This window comes from Lagenorhynchus albirostris, chromosome 14 (genome assembly GCF_949774975.1).
Source record: "Lagenorhynchus albirostris chromosome 14, mLagAlb1.1, whole genome shotgun sequence".
NCBI classification, from domain to species: Eukaryota; Metazoa; Chordata; class Mammalia; order Artiodactyla; family Delphinidae; genus Lagenorhynchus; species Lagenorhynchus albirostris.
The window spans coordinates 69,674,533-69,694,268 of record NC_083108.1 but is presented as its reverse complement, the minus strand read 5'-3'; the positions used below and the strand labels follow the sequence as shown (position 1 = coordinate 69,694,268).

Sequence of the window (19,736 nt, the reverse complement as noted above, 5' to 3'; positions counted from 1 at the left end):
ATAGACCTGTGCAGGAAGGACCCTCGGAGAGCATATATTCCAACTTCCTTGCTTCACATCAGAAGAAACTGAGGCCCAGAGACGGGGAAAGACTGGCTCCACGTAGGTGGCAGGAGTGGGATTTAAACCCTGCCTGACCTTGACGCCTGTGTTAGTGTCCTCCAAGAAGCAGACACCAAGACAGGAGTAGACGTGCAGAAGAGATGTAATGGGGGAAGAACCTGCAAAGGATCAAAGTGAGGAGCAGGACGAGGCGGGCAGACCGAGAAGCTGTTCTCATTACTGGGAAGGGATGGGGAAAGGAAGGAAGACTGGCCAAGAAGAATCTCGGACACAGTGCAGTTCTAAGAACATTTGGCCAGATCAGTAGGGAATCCCTGGGCTAAAGTTGACCATTGGAGGAGTCTCCCAGCCCACAAGAATAGACCTACACTGTCACCCCCACGTGCTCAGTCCTGACTAAAAGCAGCTCAAGTGAAGCGTGACCTTAGCACAGATGTGGTGGATCCACAGGGGCGGCCTCTGAAGCTGTTGGTTGGTCAGCTCTGCTCCCCACAGCAAGATCTGAAGGAAACTTGAACAGTGCACTCCTGTGGCCCCCACTGTCCACTGTGTTCTGAGGGGAAGGGCAATCTGTTTCAAGACAGCAGTAGGCATTGAGCTGGAAATGGAAAGCCTTAAGTAAATCATCACAGGGACTGTTCACCAAGTACCTTTTCATGCATCACCACTGTGTTAAGCCCTTCAAATATGTGATTCCATTTAATCCTCACAGCAACACGATGCAGTAGATATTATTATGAGCCCCGTTTTATAGAGGAGGAAAATGAGGTTCATGGAAGCCTTCAAGTCACCCTGCTGAGACCTGTGCAGTTAAGGCTGTTGAGTGGCTGTTCTAACCACATGGTGGCCTGGAGTTGGTCAATACTCTTATCTTAGATGCTGGTGACAGAAAACCAAACTCAAACTGCCTTAATCATTGGCTCACATGAACTGAAAAATCCAGGGTGGTGGCTTCAGGCATGGCTGGATCCAGGGACTCAAATGAGGACCTGAGCTCTTTCCATCTCTTGGCTCTACTTTCCCAACTGTTGACTGCATTCACAGGCAGGCTTTTTCTTGCCATGGCCCTCTACATCTCCAGAGTTCTATCTCCTAACCACTACTCTCCTAGCAGAAAGGAGCATCTCCTTCCCAGAGATTTCTAACATAAATCCAATAATTGAGTCTCATTGGCTCTGCTTGCATCATGGGGCAATCTGTGAACCACTCACAGTGGCTGGAACAGTGTCATATACTGAGTGGCCAAGCCACCAGGGTCAGGTGCCCATTCCTGGAGTCCTTGAGGTGGGGGAGGGTAGGAGAGATCAGCCTTAGCCACATGGACTGGGGTTAAAGAAATGTGTGTGTAGGGGGGATTCCTTGGAAAATTGGGGTACTGGAACCAGAAGAAGGGGAGATAGAGTCTGGGAAGACTGGGACATGGATGTTGGGGATAGGTGGTCCTGGTGAGGAGGGTGGAGGAGCCCATGGATTGGGCTTCCCCATGGCGAGTTGGGCAGACATCCTGCAAGCTTGACCCTCTCTCCCCTTCTAGCGTCTACTGGGACTATGCCATGACCATCCGCCTGGAGGAGATTGTCTACCTACATTGCCACCAGCAAGGTAGGGACTGAGGGTGAGCATGGGGCTGGGGTGTGTTCCTCCTGGACCCCCTGCCTGCCCCACCCACTTATTACCTGTGCAACCTCAGACAAGTGACTTCACCTCTCTGAGCCTCAGTTTCCCCATCTGTAAAATGGAAATCATAACAGCGTCTGTTCATGGGGTTGCTGTGAGGATCAAATGGCATTTGTTAAGGGCTCAGCATTAAACCCATGTATCAGGCACAGTTCTCACTATTCACATGCTTGTTATCTAATCGTTGCAACAACCCAGCGGTAGGGGCTCCATCATTCCCATTTTAGAGGTGAGGAAGCAGCGTGGCACATTGATATACTTCCTAAGCTCCCCAGTCTGGTCTCAAACCCAGGCCTTTGTCCCTCCAAAGTCAGTGTTCTGAAAATCAAAGATTTATAGTTAGAGTTCTCCTTTATAGCTCAAGGAAGGTATATTCTGAACAAGCAGAGGGCCATCTTGCTTTATTAAGAAAGGAATCTGTACATCACCAAGACACAAAACACAGTGATTTAAATTATTTAATGAGACAGACGTGGGTTCAGATCCAGGTCCTGCCACTCACCAGCTGTGTGACCTTGGGCAAGTTACATAACCTCTCTGAGCCTCAGTTTTATCATATGCAAAATAGGCAGTAACAGATATGCCTCATAGTGCTCTTTTGAATATTACAATAAGACAGTGCCTTTAACGTGCTATGCATGTTATGTTATATTATGCATAACATAATTATGCATAATATGTTATGTTAAGCTATGCAGTAAATGCTTAATACATGCTAGCAAGAATCAATTATTAAAATAAATGAATACATAAATAAATTTTTTAAAAAAAGAGTCAATTACTGCCCTAAAAATGGGTCTGTCTGAAAGCCTCCATACAAAAATAGGTCAGGTCAATTTATAGAGTGTGTTTGAGGGGCATAGGGTGTTTGGGGGTACCTTTTCCCTTTGGTGGGTGAATGCAGGGAGGCCAAGCACCTTCTTCTTGACCTTGTCCTGTAGTTCCCCAGTTGATGACCTTGGTGGGTGGGATGAGGGGGACTCAGAGGAGGTGACAGCTGCCCCTGAGCTTCTGCCCAGACCTTTCCCAGAGCCTTAGAGCAGGACCGCTGGGTCTGGCTGGGCATGCCTGGGTGGGGGCCCATCACCATGTCTCATAGTGACTTCCTGCTGGGTCTCCTCTGGCCGGGTCGCGGTGGCAGTGGACAGCGGTGGGACAGTGGTGTTGGTCAGCCAGGACGGGATCCAGAGGCCGCCCTTCCGCTTCCCCAAGGGAGGTCACCTCCTGCAGTTCCTCTCGTGCCTGGAGAATGGGCTCCTCCCTCACGGGCAGCTGGACCCGCCACTCTGGTCTCAGCGGGGGAAGGTGAGTGATCGTGGGAGCCCCAGGGAGGCTGGGGTAGGGGTAAGCCATGGGGAGTGGCTGGCTGCTCTTGCCCATGGGCCCTTATGTGGCTGCATAGGCTCTTGCACGCCCCGCAGAGACCCTCGGGCTGTGCAGGTTGTGGAGACAGGTGAGTCCCAGGGACCACGCACTGGGATTTGTTCTTTCAGGGCAAAGTATTTCCCAAACTGCGCAAGCGAAGCCCTCAGGGTTCGTCCGAGTCCACGTCTTCAGACAAGGAAGATGAGGAGGCCACGGATTACGTGTTCAGGATCATCTACCCTGGCATGCAGTCCGAATTCGGTAAGCTGCCCTGGCCCTGGGCCCAGGGATCCACCTGTTAGCTGGTCCTGAAGTTGACTTCAGCCATGTGGAACTAGAGGACAAGAGATGTGGATTCTGGGGCCAGCAGGGGGACCTGGAATCAGGAAGTTGGGGTCTTGGCAGCCTTGATTTCCCCCAAATGAAAACAAATAAGCACTCTCTACTTAGCTAATAAAGATATCCACGGGCACAAGGTGTCATGGGGTAGCAGCAGTGATATGGGCTCTGGAATCCTGGTTGAACTTGGGCAAGTCACTTCACCCCTCTGTGCCTTGGTTTCCTCATCTGTAAAATGGGGACCTATTCATAGCACCTATTTCATGGGACTCTTGCGAGGATCAAATGAGATAAAGCACTTGGCACAGAAAGAACATTCACATGCTATTATGTTGTTATTATTATTTTACTTCAATGTATTGTTGTAAGGATTCAATGAGATAATAAGCTGGTCAGTGTAATGCCCATAGAATGAGGCCTCGCATACAGTAGGCCCTCAATAAAGGGTTGTCAAGACAGCAGAGGGGGGGAATTTCCTGGTGGTCCAGTGGTTAGGACTCTGCATTTTCACTGCTGAGGGCGCAGGTTCAATCCCTAGTCGGGGAACTAAGATCAAGCAAGCCGCGCAGCGCGGCCATAAATAAATAAACAAACAAATAAATAAATAAAAGCCAGCAGAGGGGAAGGGAAGCCCTGGGCACTGGCACACAAGATTAAAACGTGTCCTACAGTTTGCATGGTGACTGCCATGAAGTAGATGCTTAGTGAATGGAAACTGTTGCAACGAAGATCTTCATTACCAGAGGGCTGTGGTGACGATGAAATGAATTAATATTTGAAAAGTTCTCAGAAGGAGGCCTGACATTTGTTAAGCACTGTGTGGATGTCTGTTAAACAAATCAATAATAAGTTATAGGCTCTTTCTATAAACCTTATTTTAAATATTTAACCCTCTGCAGCCCTGTTCCCATTTGATGGATAATGGCTCTGAGATTCCCTTTGCTTAAGTGACCACGCTGGGCAGTGAGAGGCTCTTTTGAAAGCAGACACCCTCCCTGGCTAGCTTGGACGCATCGTGCCAGGCTGCTTAATGCTCCAGTTCACGTCCACTGCTGTCGGAGCTGGGATGTGGGCAGGCTTGGTGGTAAGGTCTTATGTTGCTTGGGTTAGCCTGTGTTTTCACGTGTATTCAGTTAGGAGCAAAGCCTCATGTTCCTGTGTCTTTAAGAGCCATGGAGCATCCTGAAGTGTATTGCCATATCCGTTCCTGCCCAGGATCAGGGTCTGAAGCCATCCTAGCCTCTCTGCGGTACTATGGCTCACATGGCGCATGCCCCCGCTCCCCCTCCGCCCCCCACAGAGAACTGATTTATCAGAGAGGCCAGTGCCCTGTGGCTGCCTTCCCAGGCAGCTCTCTCCACAGGGCCTCATCCAACAAACAATTTGTAGGCTCTTGCTGGGAGCCAGGCTGGGTGCTGAATGTCTTACTTATTTGGGGAATATCCACATTAGCCTGTTGTGGCCCTGCACGTGCCAGGGCAACAGATGCTAGCTGCACCCACCCACACCCTCTGTGCAGGCAGCTCCACTGCCAGCTGCCAGCCTTAGCGTCTCCAGCCACCAGGGTTCCTTCTGCCCTGGTGGGTGGGTGGGGTGGATTACAATCAGTGCCTCCGTGGAGCAGCCCTCAGCCAGTGTCCGGTAGGAGCTGGTGTATAAATGCCCCAGCTTCCTCACCCCTCAGGTGAGAACACTCTGAAATGTGTGTTCTGCACATGTCCTAGAGGCCCCCCACGAGATCAAGCGCCAGGTGCCCATGATGGTAACTGATGCAGTGACCAGCTTGTTACCCTCTTCGCCCTTCCCCTCCTGTGTCCTTTCACTTGTCCCCTACCTGTGCTTCTTGGGAACATCTCCCAACTTGCACTTGAATCCCTGTCTGCCTTCAAGGAAACCCCAGCCAAGACAGTGTATTTAGAACAGGGCTTCTCAACCTTAGCACCACTGACATTTCGGATGGAGTAATTCTTTGTGGCTGGGGGCTGTCCTGTGCACTGTAGGGTGTTGAGCAGCATGCCTGGTCTCCACTCACTAGGTGCCAAGTAGTAGATCTGCCCCCAGCACCAGCACCACGTTGTGACAACCAGAAATGTCTCCAGACACTGCTAAGTGTCCTCTGGGGGCCCAATTGCCCCCGGATGAGAACTGCTGGTTTAGAGAAAAGAACACATTACTACTTTCAAGTCTGCCACTGCAGTGTGGCCAAGTGACTGGCCCTCTCCAGGCCTCATTTCCTCATCTGTAGAACTGGGATAACAGCAGTCCCCACCCGGGATCATATTCTTCGAAGTCAGCTCAATGATACATCACACACCTAATATGGCAGATACCCTGTGAGCAATGGTGGGTCTCATGTACTAAGTGACACTGTGTGCCGAGCCCACTTCTGTGCTCTCTCCATGTCTTAATTCACTTAATCCTCACCACAGCCCTCCAAGGCAGGTACCACTGTCATCACCATCCCCCCTTGTTCAAAGGAGGAAACTGAGGCACAGAAAGGTTAAAAAACTGGTCCAGGATTGCCCAGCTAATCCTTGGCATGGCTGGCATTTGAACCCACATGGTCTGGCTCCAGAGCTTGTGCTTCTTACATCCACTCCATGCAGATTGTTTTGATGGGAGGGTAGGGGAGGGCATTGTGGCTTCACTCCCTTCATCCTCAAGGTCAGGTTCAGCCCACATGGAAATGGTGACCCCCATGCTTGGTTGATTTTCTCAGGACCCTGAGCGTCACAGAGTTTACAAAACAGTCATGTTATGATTTTCATCTGTAAGGTCTGTAAAGTTCTTTCTGAGGAAGTGCCTAAATCTGAAATCAGCAAACCCCTTCTTGTGGGCCAAATTCAGCCCACTGCTTGTTTTTGTAAATAAAGTTTTATTGGAACACGGCCACACCCATCCATTTACATATGGTCTGTGGCTGCTTGAAAAGCCACAGCCGCAGAGTTGACTAGTTGGGGCAGAGACCACATGGCCCACAAAGCCAAAAATATTTACTGGCTGGCCTTTTGCAGAAAAAGTATACAGAGGCCTGCCTTAAATGATAAGAGAAGAGTTTCCCCCTGTGGGAGGAACGATGTGGCCACAGATGGTTCTAAACTCCCTTTCCGTGTCTTCTCACCCCTGTCTCCACCACCTGGTTCTGTGCCTGCTTCTTGTGCACAGAGGAGGCAAAGACAAGTTCTCAAGCATTTAGGTGGGTTCACAGTCAGAGAAGGGCATTTCCAGACCCCTCTGTCGCCAAGACAGTCTCTGTACTGTCTGGTATGGGAGGTGTGAGCCGCATATGGTCCTGAGCACTTGAAATGGGGCTAGTCCAAATTGTAAGTGTACGATGCACACTGGATTTTGAAGATTTTGTAACAAGAAAAAGAATGTAAAATATCTCATTAATTATTTTATATTGATTCTGTGTGAAAATGATAACATTTGGTGGGACTTCCCTGGCGGTCCAGTGGTTAAGACTCTGCACTTCCACTGCAGGGGGTGCGAGTTCGATCCCTGGTCAACAATGGTCGGGGAACTAAGATCCCACGTGCCACGCCATGCGGCCAAAAAAAAAAAAAAGATAACATTTGGAGTTTATTGGGTTAAACAGCACATATTGCTGATTGATTTCATCTGTTTCTTCTTACCCTTTTAGTGTGGCTACTAGGAAATTTTAAATTATGCTTGTACCTCACATTGGACTTGTATTGGACAGCACCTGCCCAGTGCAGGGTTTCTCAGCCTTGGCACTGTTGACATTTTGGGCTGAATAACTGTTTGTGGGTGGAGGAGGGAAGAGTCTTATATATTATATAGGATGTTGAGCAGCATCCGTACCCACTAGATGCTAGTAACATCTAGCTAACTCCCAAGTCACGGACAGAATGTCTCCAGACATCACCACGTGTCCCTTGGGAGGCCAACATCACCCCAGTTGAGAACCGCTGGTCTAGGGCAAGGATGGTTTGGGGAGACAACAGCCAGTAGGAAAACAGCTGAGAGAGTATGAATAGGATCTCGGGGTCTGATCCTCTAGGTTGGAATCCCGGCTCCACCACTTATTAGCTGAGTAGTCTTGGGCATGCTGCTTGAACTCTCTGTGCCTCAGTCTTCTAATCTGTAAAAGGGGATAATGATAGGACTTGAGCTCGGGAAGTGACAGCTCTTCTTAGTGGGAAGAGAAAGGGGGACTTTAGTCAAAAAGGTGAGGCTTTGAGTAAGTTGTGTTACCATTCTGAGCCTCAGTTTTCTCTTCTGCAAAATAGGAAAAAAAAAATGCATCCCTTACAGGGTCGTTAGGGATAAGGCAGTCCCCTGCATATAGTAGGGGATGTGCACCCAGCACAGAGTAGGCACTTTATAGGTAACAGCATTCTTTCTTCCTCTGATCAAACACAATCCATGGGAGCTAAGTGGAACAGGACAGGGGAAGGTTTCAAGCCCCGGGGAATTTGTTCTTCTCGCCTTTTCAGTGTTCCTGTCACCGCAGACCTTCCATTTCACCAGGGCTTTTTATTTTGCCTCTTAAGTTGCTTCCAGTGCTGTGGGTGGCACTTCCCCTGTCTCCGTGGGCCCTGCCTGGATGGTGGTTCCTGCGGGACGGTCCGCGTTAGTGGTGGCCAGGGGCAGTCGGTGGGCGCAGACCGAATGGGACACCACCCTCCCCACATCAAGCCAGAAGCCGCAGCCCCCCAGTAGTGTCTGGGCTCTCGCCACCCCTGGGGCTGGGTGCCAGCCACCTCTGCCATGTTGTCATTTGAGTCTTGGTCCCGGGGGAGGTGGAGGCAGGAGAAATATTGATGCCCTCACACTGTCCTACCTCCGTGCTGCAGGACGCAGCTTGGAGTGTTGCGGGTTCTGTAGCAGAGGGATCCATTGATGATGTCTGCAGGGTGTGAGAGGCTGGGGGTGGAGGCACGCTTGCCACATCTGCGTGAAACTGATCAGTGCTTCCCTGAGACTGGCTGAGAACTGGGACCTTTTCTAGAACATTTTACAGGGGCCTACTGGTCTTTCTCGTCCAGCTCATTGGTGAGTCTATGGGGAGGAGTAGGGCAACAAGCCACTTTTGGTGGCCTCAAGAACCTCATTCTGTAGGCAGCTTTCTATTCTGTCAGTGGGTGGGGGCAGACGCTGTCAGCTACGGATCTGTGGTGACTAGGGGGGCCAGATCCACAGCTCCCCCTCTCCTTAGAGCCCAAGGGAAGAGGCCAGGTATTACCAGTCATCCTTGAGGAGGCATGGCTCATGGGGCAAATGAGTACCCCTCTTAATTTCCTAAAGCAGGGTTTGGCAGACTATGGCCCACAAGCCAAATCCAGTCTCATTCTGTATAGCTCATGAACTAAGAATGGTGTTTACATTTTTTAAAATCGAAAAAAAATCAAAAGAAGAATAATATTTTGTGACATGTGAAAATGATATGAAATTCACATTATAGTGTCCACAAAGGAAGTTTTATTAGAACATACCCATGCTCATTTGTTTGCCTTTTGTTTTTGGCTGCTTTTGCATTACAGCAGCAGAGTCAAGTGGTTATGATAGTGGCTTGCAAACCCTAAAATATTTTCTACCTGGTCCTTTACAGAAAATATTTACCAAGCCCTGTCCTAGAGAAAACAACTTTTTTGCACCAAGAGGCCAGGAAATTAACTGTAGAAATTCTAATGCCTGGGTCACCGGTGTGTTTGTTCTGCAGCATTGCAGATGCTGAGGTTTCCATGGACCTGGGAAAGAAAACAGTAAGGGAAACTATAAGTGCTATATCCTTGGGAGCAATTGATCAGGAACCACCAGTGTCCAAGAGTTAGGAGATCATTTGTGCCCTCTTGGTTCTCAAATGTGGCTGCTACCTCAAAACTGTTTTTGAAACACGGACTCAAGGGCTGCATCTCCAGGATCCAGCCTGCATATAGTAGGACCTACTTTAATTCAGTAGGTCAGGGGTGGGATACAGGCATATGGCTTTTCAACATGCCCCCTCAACATGATTCTGGGGGGTTGCCAACCTATTTGAGGCTCTCTTGGTAGAGCAGCTACAGGCCCAGGACCATGGACAGTGCAGGCACCCTCATCAGTGGGGACTCCACTGGGTCCCCTTGCTGTTGGGTGGCCTGCCTCACCTGTTGAGTCAGGCTTCCTTACATCTCACCACCAGGAGCTCCCCATGAGACCTACCTCTGGGGACTCGAGGCCATCAGCCTTCCCCAGACGTCCCCAGCAGGCTCCCCTTCCTTCCTGCCAGCCTCCTATGAGGACAACTGAATGACAACATGGTGAGGCTTGGCCTCCTGCTCGGGGATTGGGCCTGTTTCCTTGGCTCTGATCTCTTTCTGTCTGTTCTCCTTCTGTCTCTTCAGCTTTCATCGGCTCTGCCCATCTGCTGGGGGCCCGAAATCTTGGTGGTGGCTTTCATTGGCTCGGATGGGCTCAAGGACCTGGTTTGGGGTCGCTGTCTCCTGCTGTGACATTCAGAGTCTTTCCCTATCCCTGTGCTGGTCTAGGGGTGAGCTGCTTGCTTTGGGGTGAGGTTTCTGTGACCCACATAGGCTTTTAACCATGGCTCTTCCTCTGCCCCTTCTACCCACCACAGTCCCCCAGGACCTGATGGATGTCTCCGTGAGCAACCTGCCATCCCTATGGCAACCCAGCCCACGGAAATCTTCCTGTTCACAGAGTGGCTCGGCTGATGGTGGCTCAACCAATGGCTGCAACCATGAGAGGTATGAGGGGCTTGGACTGTGGATGGAGGGAACGGAAGGATTTACCAAAGATTTGCAGATGCCCATTTCTTGCCTTGCCTTGAATTCAGAGGAGTGAACATAAGCTATAGAATCGTCCATGTCTGGGTTAAATCCTAGCCATGTGAAGTCTAGCTGTTGGAGCTTCCTTACATATATCGGTCAGCATAAACAAGATTATGACGCTGTAACAAACAATCCTAAAACCTCAGTGGCTTATTACAATAAAGGATTGTCCATCGTGCATATTCATGCTGTGTGTCTATCCTGGGTCAGCTGGGGGCTCTGGTTTCTCCACATTAAAGGGCCCGGCAGATGGAGCCACCGCCATCTTGAATATTGCGAATCACGGTGACTGAGGGAACTGGGGCTCTGGATGGGGTTTAACCAGTGGTTAAATGCTCCAGCCCGAGTGCAGCACTTACGTTTTCACTCACACCTCATTGGCCCCACCAACAAGGGACCAGGAAGTGTGTCCTACCACACTCCTGGAAGGCGGAAGCTGGAAATATTACTTAATGACAACCAAACATGCCTCAGTTTGCTCTTCCAACAAGTGGGGATACTAATGCTTACGTCATGTAGCTGTTGTAAGGACAAATTACATAATGGTTTGAAGTGGCCAGCATGTGTACCTGGCACATGGTGATGTTCAATAAATGACACTTTTTAATTTATTGCAAAAAGTTAAATCCCCAGATCACCTCTCTCCTTGCCCACAGGGCTTTGTCTCCTTGGAACTACGCAGCCCATTCCTGAGACTGGTCATGTTTCCCATTGACCCCGCCTGGCCTGGCCTGGGAGAATAGAATTCTTTTTTCCTTTGCTGGGCCTCTGTCCCAGTGGGCGGTCCAGTCTTCAGTCATGGGCGTGTAGATGGGGGCCAGCATCAGATAAAGCCATATACTTACTTCCTGGCTTTCAGGGTGTGGTCTCCGCGCCAGCAGTACCATCACCCGAGCAGATTCTCTGCGCTTCACGCCAGACCTACTGAAGCTGAATCTGCATTTGACAAGGTCCCAAGATCGTGTGTGTACTTTTAAGCTTGAGAAGCGCTGAAATGACCAGAGATTCTCACATTTTCATAGGCATCAGAATCACTTTGGGCATCACGTACTGCTTCCTGGACCACTTACTGGAGATCGTGACTGAGTAGGTCTGTGCAGGACCTAGGAATCCACATGCTGGAGAAACCCCAAGTGATTCTGTGGCTGATGGTGCATATGGACAATTGACAAATGCTGCTCTAACCTAGTACCTTTCATAGTATCCGCTTCCACGTCTGTAATGATAGGGAACTCACCACCTTGCAGACGGCCAAGGCCACTGTGGGGCAGCTGTCAGTGTGGTGCTGTCCTTATGTAACCCGAGGAAGCCAAGCCTCACCAGCCTGAGGGCACAAGGAGGGTGACTTTAATGTTTAATGCCTCCACGTGCATAACTGGAGGACTTCAGCCATGCCTCCTTCCCAGTCTCGCTGGGTTTTTAACGGGTGTAATATTCCTCCACTCTGTTTTCTCCAAGAATGCACAACGCTACCTTCAGCAGTCCTGTTTTCTCCATCAATTCTGAGGCCTTCTTTCAGCCAAAACAGCCCCCCCCCCACCCCCGCAAATTCCCATGCAAGGAGCTCTGAGGCATTACCGCCTTTGCAGTCAGCCAGAGTCCGAATTGCAGTCTGGCTCCACTTTGGTTCAGCGGGGTCACTTTAGAAGTCGGACATATGGCTGTATATGTATGGCTGATTCATTTTGTTGTGCAGTGGAGGCTAACACAACATTGAAAAGCAACCATACTCCAATCAAAAAATAAAAAGGTGTCAAAACACTTTCTGCTGGTGAAAGAAACCCACTTCAAACTGGTGCAAATGAAAATCTCTTGATAGAACTGAGACATCCAGAGGTATGGTGGCTTCAGGCATGGCTGGATCGAGATGCTCCATAGAGGGATGTCTGTTTCTTTGGCTCTTGGCTCTGCTTGTGTCTATGATGGTTTCATTCTCAAGCTGGCCCTTCCTGTGCAGTAGTAAAAACGGATCCCAGCAGCTGCTGCCCTACATCCCACTGGCTTAGGAACTCAAGCAGAGAAAAGAGTGTCTGTTTTCTAGTAGTTCCAACAAAAGTTCCAGGGCTGATTTTCATTGGCCCAGGTTGGATCATGTGACACCCCCCGCCCCCGACCCAATAACTGTGACTCCAAGCTGAGTCATGTACTGGGTAGAATCAGCTCTACCCAAACCGTAGGGACAGAGTTGGGGAGGAGCTAACTCCCAAGCTGATAGCGGAAGAAGGGGCAGTGATGCTGTGTAGATAGAAACAGTAACACCCCCAGTCTACTTGACTGGCTGGTTTTAATCTGCTCCCTAGAGATAACGAGTTATGCTCCTCTCCAGCAATCCTGGGCTATGTGTGGATCTGTACTAAGTGTGTTCCTTTCCCTTCCTTCCTTCCTACAGGGCTCCCTTAAAGCTTCTCTGTGACAATATGAAGTACCAGATTCTTTCCAGAGCCTTCTATGGATGTGCGTATTGGCCTTATTTGCCATTGTGGTCTCCAGGGAGCATTTATTCAGTGCCTACTGCATGCCATCAATATCAGGGGAAGGAGCCTGACTCCTAGTCACTAGGTGTCTAGTTTTGGTGAAGTTACATCAACCTTTCTTAGCCTCAATTTCCTCATTTACAGATTGGGCATAAAATGTCTCCCTTGGTCCTAAGGGGAGGCAGTGAACACTTGCTGGAAGGGGTTTGGTTTAATCACCATTGCATCTCCAGTGCCCACCTTAGAGGGTTTGTTTTCAGGATTGAATGGAAAGCGTGTATAAAGCCCCTAGCACCTGGCATTGCATGCAGTCGGTGCTCAGTAAGTGTCAGTCCCCTTCTCCTATAGGCAGGAGCAGAAGAGTAAGATGGCCTGATCCCTTCCCCAAAACTTAAAAACTAAATTCATAATACAGGTGCTCTGATTATTTCCAATTAACAGATGAGGAAACTGAGGCACAGAGAGGCAAAGTGACTTGCCCAAGGTTACACGGCTAATAAGCGACAGAGCTGGGACTCAAACCCAGGCCTGCCTGGTGGCAAAGCCTCTGTTTTTTCCACTCTGCTATTTTGATTCTTAGCAGGTTTTATTTCCCCTGTCTCACAGCCTAGATGGGGAAGATACAATGTGTGTATTTTCAGGGATTCTAGGAAAGTGTTAGTATATCCTGCTTGGGCCTGCAAAAAAACAGTGCAGGTCGTATCGGCCTGGAGAGACAGGGAAAGCATGAGCTCCCCAAGATCAAGGTTTTTGCCTGTTCTGTTACTACCCATCCCTAGTGCCTAACGCAGGGCCTGGTGTGAAGAAGGCATTGGGTGAGTATTTATGGAACCACAATGGAAGAGCTTCCTGGTAGAAGGGTTGGGGGTTGAGATGGGCCTTGATGTCATCACATGGTGTGGCTCCTCCCTGATGATGGTTGAGAGCCCAGGTTCTGGAGCCAGACAGTCTGCATTCAAATCCCAGCTCAACACCTAGCAACGTGACCTGGGCAAGTGACGCACGCAGACTGTGCCTCAGTTTCCCCACCTATAAGATGGGCGCAGTAAGAGTGCCTGCTTCACAGGGTTGTAGTGAGAATCAACTAAGTTACGTAAGCTCTGGGAACAGCTCCCTGGAACAGAGTGTGCTATGTAAATGTTAGCTATCATATCATCCTCATCGTAATCATCATGATTACCCCTGTTGTTGGTAGGGGTGAGTCCTCAGGCTCCAGATGGTCCAGGGTCCTCTCTGGGACTCGAGGATGAGTTGGGGGTCGGTAGCCAGAAGGAACGGGCATGGTCAAAGCGCACATAGGCCAGCACCGGCTGAGTGCTTCCTGTGGACCCGGCACCCAGGGTGGAGCAAATGAAGGGGGGCAAGTTGGTGGGAATTGCTCGAAGGGCCAGGGCCATCTTTGAAAGCAAACCAGTGCCCTCAGCATCTCCCCAGCTACTGATTGGCCAGGGCCTTCTTTATCCCGCTGCAGTTTGAACGAGTCATCCCCTCTCTCCCATTCTCTTTCTCTTGGTATGGATTGGAGGCACCCCAGGGCACAGCAAGCCCGTGGAGTCACTGGCCTCTTCCTGCCTCCAGCCTGTGAATTAAATGCCTTGGTTTCCAGCAGAGGAGGTGCTGGGGCTGAGAAAGGTGACATGACTTCCCCAGGGTCACAGGGCTGTTAAGCAGTTAAGCCAGCAAGTGACTTTGCCTCTCCGAGCCTCACCTTCCTTATCTGGAAAAGGAGGATGATGACAGTTTGCTGGCCACGAGGGTTCAATCAGATTGCGGGTAGGACAGTACTTTGGAGACTCCGTGAGACAAGGCAGGGGGTGTTGGATGGTGGACAATGACACTTTTCCTTCCTCCCCGGTAGGGCTTGCCTACTGCAGACACCTGTCCACTGTGAGGACCCACCTGTCAGCCCTGGTCAATCACATGATCGTGTCTCCGGACTTGCCCTGCGATGCTGGACACGGGCTGACGGCCGAGATCTGGGAGCAGTACCTGCAGGACAGCACAGTAAGGCTTGGCCTGGCTCGGCCTGCCATGGGGCAGAGACTTTGCGGGGACAGAGACTATGGGGGGACTTCTTATCATCTGAGGAATAGACCCACCTGCGTGGGGACTCAGGTGTTGTGACATCCTTGGGTTCTCCATACACAAATTGAAGGTCCCCTCCTCGAGAGTTCCAACACCCACAGCCTGCTTCTGCCCATTGGGATGAGGATCAGGGAGGGTGGAAAATACATATGTTTGCCTGGAAGGAGTAAAGAATGAGTCAGCCAGTAAGCATTTATTAAGCATCAGCTGTATGCTTGGTCCTGTATGATGTGCTGTGACTTCCCGGCCAGAAGAATTTACAGTCCAGTTGGCTACTTAGAATGATGAGAGTAGCTAAGTTAGAGGGAGGCAGCTGGACCAAGGAAACCCCACCACTACATGAAACCCTTTTCTCTCATCTTTGTCCTAGGGCTTGAGAATTCTACCATTAGCTATTTCACCTGGAGATAGATTTCTAAGATTTTCTTATTAGAGTACAAATATTCCTGGAAGGGAAATGTTTATGTGTGAAAAGAGTTTCATGGAGAAATAATTTGGGAAACAAGCTTAAACAGCTTTCTGTATCCTGCAGGACTTGTCAGAGCCTTGGCTATGCTGATATGCTTGTCACGCTCAGGAAATTGGGGGAGTGTGGGAGAGCATATGGAACGTTCCTTCCAATGTATGTGGCCACAGGGACCTTCGTTGGAAAAGTACCACATATGGTGGAAGGCAGAATCCACTCTAAGAAATACTGGTTTGCTGCCAAGTGCAGGCTCTCAGAGGAGATACCCATTTCCTCCACGCTGGGTAAATGCGGTGGCTCCGTCAGCTGCGTCCCTCCTCCCTGGGGAGCGCCAAGCTGGTGAGCACCTGGCTCAGCCTGGCTTCCCCACGTTGGGGGAAGGTGCTATTCTGTGTATTAATCTGGGGATGCCAGGAGACTCAGTGGGAAAAACAAGCTGATTCCCAAACCTGGACAAGCAGAAGGGTGGTTTTCTTTTTTTGCCAGAAATAGTTGTTTTTCTAAGTTACAGGAGGAATGCCTTCTTACTGTAACAATTCAAAGAATGCAGAACACAGGCGTACAGAATTTTTTTAAAGTTTTTAAATATGCTCTCTCTGCTGCACCCCCCCCTAGTTCTGATCCCCTGAATTAATGAATAGTATCAGTTTGGTGTAGACCCTGTTATACATTTCCCGTACTTATACATCCACAGATACGTCTATATAGATAAAACTGAAACTCATTTTTTTAATGAAGTAACATATTTTAAGTGACCAACTTACTTTTATATCAAAGGCATCTTTCAGATCTCTAAGTAAACTATTACACGTTAGAACCTTAGCACCTTATATGTGGGTGGACCATAATTTAGTCAAATCTTCCTCTAATGATGGACATCTGGGCTGTTCCTTTTTCTTTTTTTTTAATTATTTCAAACAGTGCTGCAGTTAACATCTTTATAAGCATATACCTTTCTGTACTAGTTCTCTTATTTTGAGGGTAGAGTCCTAGAAATGTAACTGTTTGATGTCCATTTTAAATTTAAATAGATATGCCAGCTTACCTTTCTTGAAAGGTTATAGTGTTCATAATCCCTGGCAGTCTGTGAGAGTGAGTGCACATTTCCTGAGGAATTCGAAAGATTTATAGACTTCTGGGCTCCACTCCAGGGGCTCCAGCTTTACTGATTGAGCACCTCTAAGAGTGGAGCCCAAGAATTTATATTTTGAAAGTTCCCCTTCCCCAGGGAATTCCCTGGCAGTCCAGTGGTTAGAACTCCGTGCTTTCACTGCCAAAGGCCCAGGTTCGATGCCTGGTCAGGGAACTAAGATCCCATGGGCTGCGTGTTGCGGCCAAAAAAAAAAGAAAAGAAAGTTCCCCAAATGCTCCTCGCAATCTCCCCAGTTTGGGAGGCAGTATCCTAAGGACAAATTGGCTGAAACAATAGTCAAAAATGAATATTTTTCATCTAACACTCCTCCAACCCTTTCACAATCTGCTTGGTTGCATCGTGGTGTCAGGGTGGACTGCACTGCAGTAACACGTAGTCCCCGCTCTTTTAGTTGCTTGACACCATAGAGGTGTATTTATTGCTCACTTAACAGTCCTGGGTGGACATTCCTGGTGAGTGGGCATCTCTCCTCCCTCTAGAGGGTCAGGGATCTCTCAGTCTTGTGGCCCCACCATCTTCTGGGGCCTTGTGGTCACCTCCTTCCAGCCAGCAGAGGGGAAATGGGAAGTGTGAAGGGAGTACACCCGCTTCTTCAAAGCCCTGGCTTGAAAATGGATTACATCAGTTCCTCTTACATCCTTTTGGCCAGAACCCAGTCACATGGCCACACCTACCTGCAAGGGAGGCTGGGAAATGGAGTCCAGCTATGGACTCCGGGAGAAGAGAACACAGATTTTTGATGAAGCGTTCACAGCCTCAGCCCCAAATAGCTCCGTAATTTTTATACAGCATTGACAAGGCTGTCAATACAATATGAATAAAAATTCCTAACAGGAACAAAATGGCTGGTTTTGCCATTGTGGTTGGGTACATTTAAGACTAGTGTTAAGAAATGAAACATGCTTTTAATTTTATAATGTGAAGTAAAGAGGTGGGAGGAAACAGGACCCTAGTTCCCTTCAGGGTAACCTTCTGGCAGTCATTGGCACTTTACACACACACACACACACACAGACACACACACACACACACACACACACACACACACACACAGATAGGACCCTCTGGTCCCCCAGCGTGACTGCTTGACAAATTGTATCTGCAAAGCCTTTGCCTGGAAATGAATTTTTAAAAAGAAAGAGGACAAATCTATTCCACAGTACAACAAACAGTTGCTAAAGTCATTCTTGTGTGCACAAAAGCTATTAGTGTACGAAGAATCAGATGGAAATGGTTCCTTTTTGGTTTAATTCGCTTTAAAACAATTTTCTTAGTGCTGAGTCAAGATTAATAACTCCAAGATAATATTCCCCAATAAGCACAGTACACAAAATTGACTAAAAATTAAGTAGAAATGTTAATTATATTCTGACCTTTGGGGTTTGTTTTTGTTTTTTAAAAAAATGGGTTCACCCTCGACCTATTCTGCATCTTATTTTTTACACTTAACAATATACACTGAACGTCCTTTTATGTAGGTTCTCATAAATGCGCCTGCTGCCCAGTTACTCTCCGTGTGGTACTCCCGTGTAGGGATGCAGCATTCCCCCATTGGTGGGCAGTTATGGGGGTTCCTGGGGTTTTGCTTTATTGTATGATGCCGCGATGGATATCTGGGCCCATGTGGCTTTGCTTGTTCACAGCATGATCACTGAGGGCTAAGTCTGAGAAGCGGGACTGCTGGGTCACAGAGTCCATCCCCTGGTTTCCTGTTGAGCAAATCCTTTGTTTCCCCCGCACCTACCACAGAGTTACCAGGAGCGGGAGCTGCTGCGTCTCATCTACTACGGGGGCATCCAGCCAGAGATCCGCAAAGCCGTGTGGCCCTTCCTCCTGGGCCACTACCAGTTTGGGATGACAGAAACAGAAAGGAAGGAGGTTGGTTACCCCTGATGGGCAGTGGGGTCTTTGGCAGCAAGAAGACCCAGGTAATGTGGGGCTGGGGGAGCTCTGGTCCCATGGTGGACCAAGGTGGGGCAGGGAGATGTTGGGGAGTCAGGAAGCTTGGGGGCAGCGCAGTCCAATAGAAACACAACAAACGCCACAGATGTCATTTTTTTGAATAACTTTTTCATTTTGAGATAGTGATAGATTCACATGCACTTGTAAGAAATAACGCAGAGATATCTCATCCTTTATCCAACTTCCCCCAGTGGTAACTTCTTGCAAAACTATAATATCACAGCCAGGGTATTGACATTGACATAGATATACTGGCAATGTATCAATCTTTACTTTTACATTAAAGTCCATATTTTATTGCATTTCTTTTTTGTTGTTTACAATAAATATGTATATATTTTTAATTGAGAGATAGTTTATTTGCAATATTATATTAGTTTCAGGTATTCAACATAGTGATTCAAAATTTTTATAGATTATACTCTATTTATAGTTATTATAAAATATTGACCATATTCCCTGTGCTGTATAATATATCCTTATACATATGTGTGTGTGTATATATATATATATATCAATCTTAATCAGGCTTTCCATTTTACTTGTACTCGTGTGTGTGTCTATTTAGTTCTCTACAATTTTATCACACGTGTGGTTTGGGTATCACCACTACAGTCAACATACTGAACATTTCCAGTGCTACTAGGGTCCTCGTGTCCTTTTATAGCCAAACCTCCCTCCCTCCCACTCACTCCCATCCCTAACCCCTGACAACCACTGATCTATTCTCTATTTCTATAACTTTGTCGTTTCAAGAATGTTGTAGAAATGGAATCGTACAGTGTATAACCTTTGAGGATTGACTTTTTCCACTCAGTGTAAATCTGTAGCAACTCATGTAAGTTGCTGTGCGTATCAGTTCTTGATTCCTTTTTACGGCTGAGTAGTGTTCCACAGTATGGATGGACCACAGTTTAACTCCACCTGTTGATGGAGAGGCAGGTTGTTTCCAGTTTTTTGGTGATTACAAATAAAGCTGCAGTGAACCTTCATATACAGGTTTCCATGTGAGCATAAGGTGGAATAAATGCTCGAATGCAGTTGCTGGACCCGATGGTAGTTCACACTTTGTTTTGTTTTATAAGAAACCACCAAACTTCTGCAGTGGCTGTACCATTTTATCTTCCCGCTAGCACTGTAGGAGCAATCCACACCTGCATCCTCACCAGTGTTATCACTAGTTTTTATGTTAGCCACTTACAGGAATGTGTACATGGTATTTCACTGTGGTTTTAATTTGCGTTTCCCAATTGACTAGTGATACTGAACATCTTTTCACGTGCTCACTTGCCATCTGTGAATCTTCAGTGAAATGTCAGATCATGGCTTCTGTTCATTTTCTTGTTGAATTGTTTCAT

The 19,736-nt window shown here is 48.3% G+C and overlaps 1 protein-coding gene across 6 annotated transcripts in view; it reads left to right on the top strand.

The window, feature by feature from the left end:
• SGSM1 (small G protein signaling modulator 1) overlaps positions 1 to 19,736 on the top strand; it is a 78,140-nt gene that overhangs the window by 36,291 nt on the left and 22,113 nt on the right. For 4 of the 6 annotated variants that reach the window (XM_060121223.1, XM_060121220.1, XM_060121219.1 and 1 more), the window contains 7 exons: positions 1,598 to 1,665; positions 2,840 to 3,045; positions 3,234 to 3,366; positions 10,025 to 10,154; positions 12,628 to 12,692; positions 14,571 to 14,716; positions 18,166 to 18,294. In XM_060121223.1, coding sequence (XP_059977206.1) covers positions 1,598 to 1,665; positions 2,840 to 3,045; positions 3,234 to 3,366; positions 10,025 to 10,154; positions 12,628 to 12,692; positions 14,571 to 14,716; positions 18,166 to 18,294 — 877 coding nt within the window. The remainder of the gene's footprint in view (positions 1 to 1,597; positions 1,666 to 2,839; positions 3,046 to 3,233; positions 3,367 to 10,024; positions 10,155 to 12,627; positions 12,693 to 14,570; positions 14,717 to 18,165; positions 18,295 to 19,736) is intronic. The other 2 variants (XM_060121224.1, XM_060121221.1) reach the window with 1 other exon arrangement.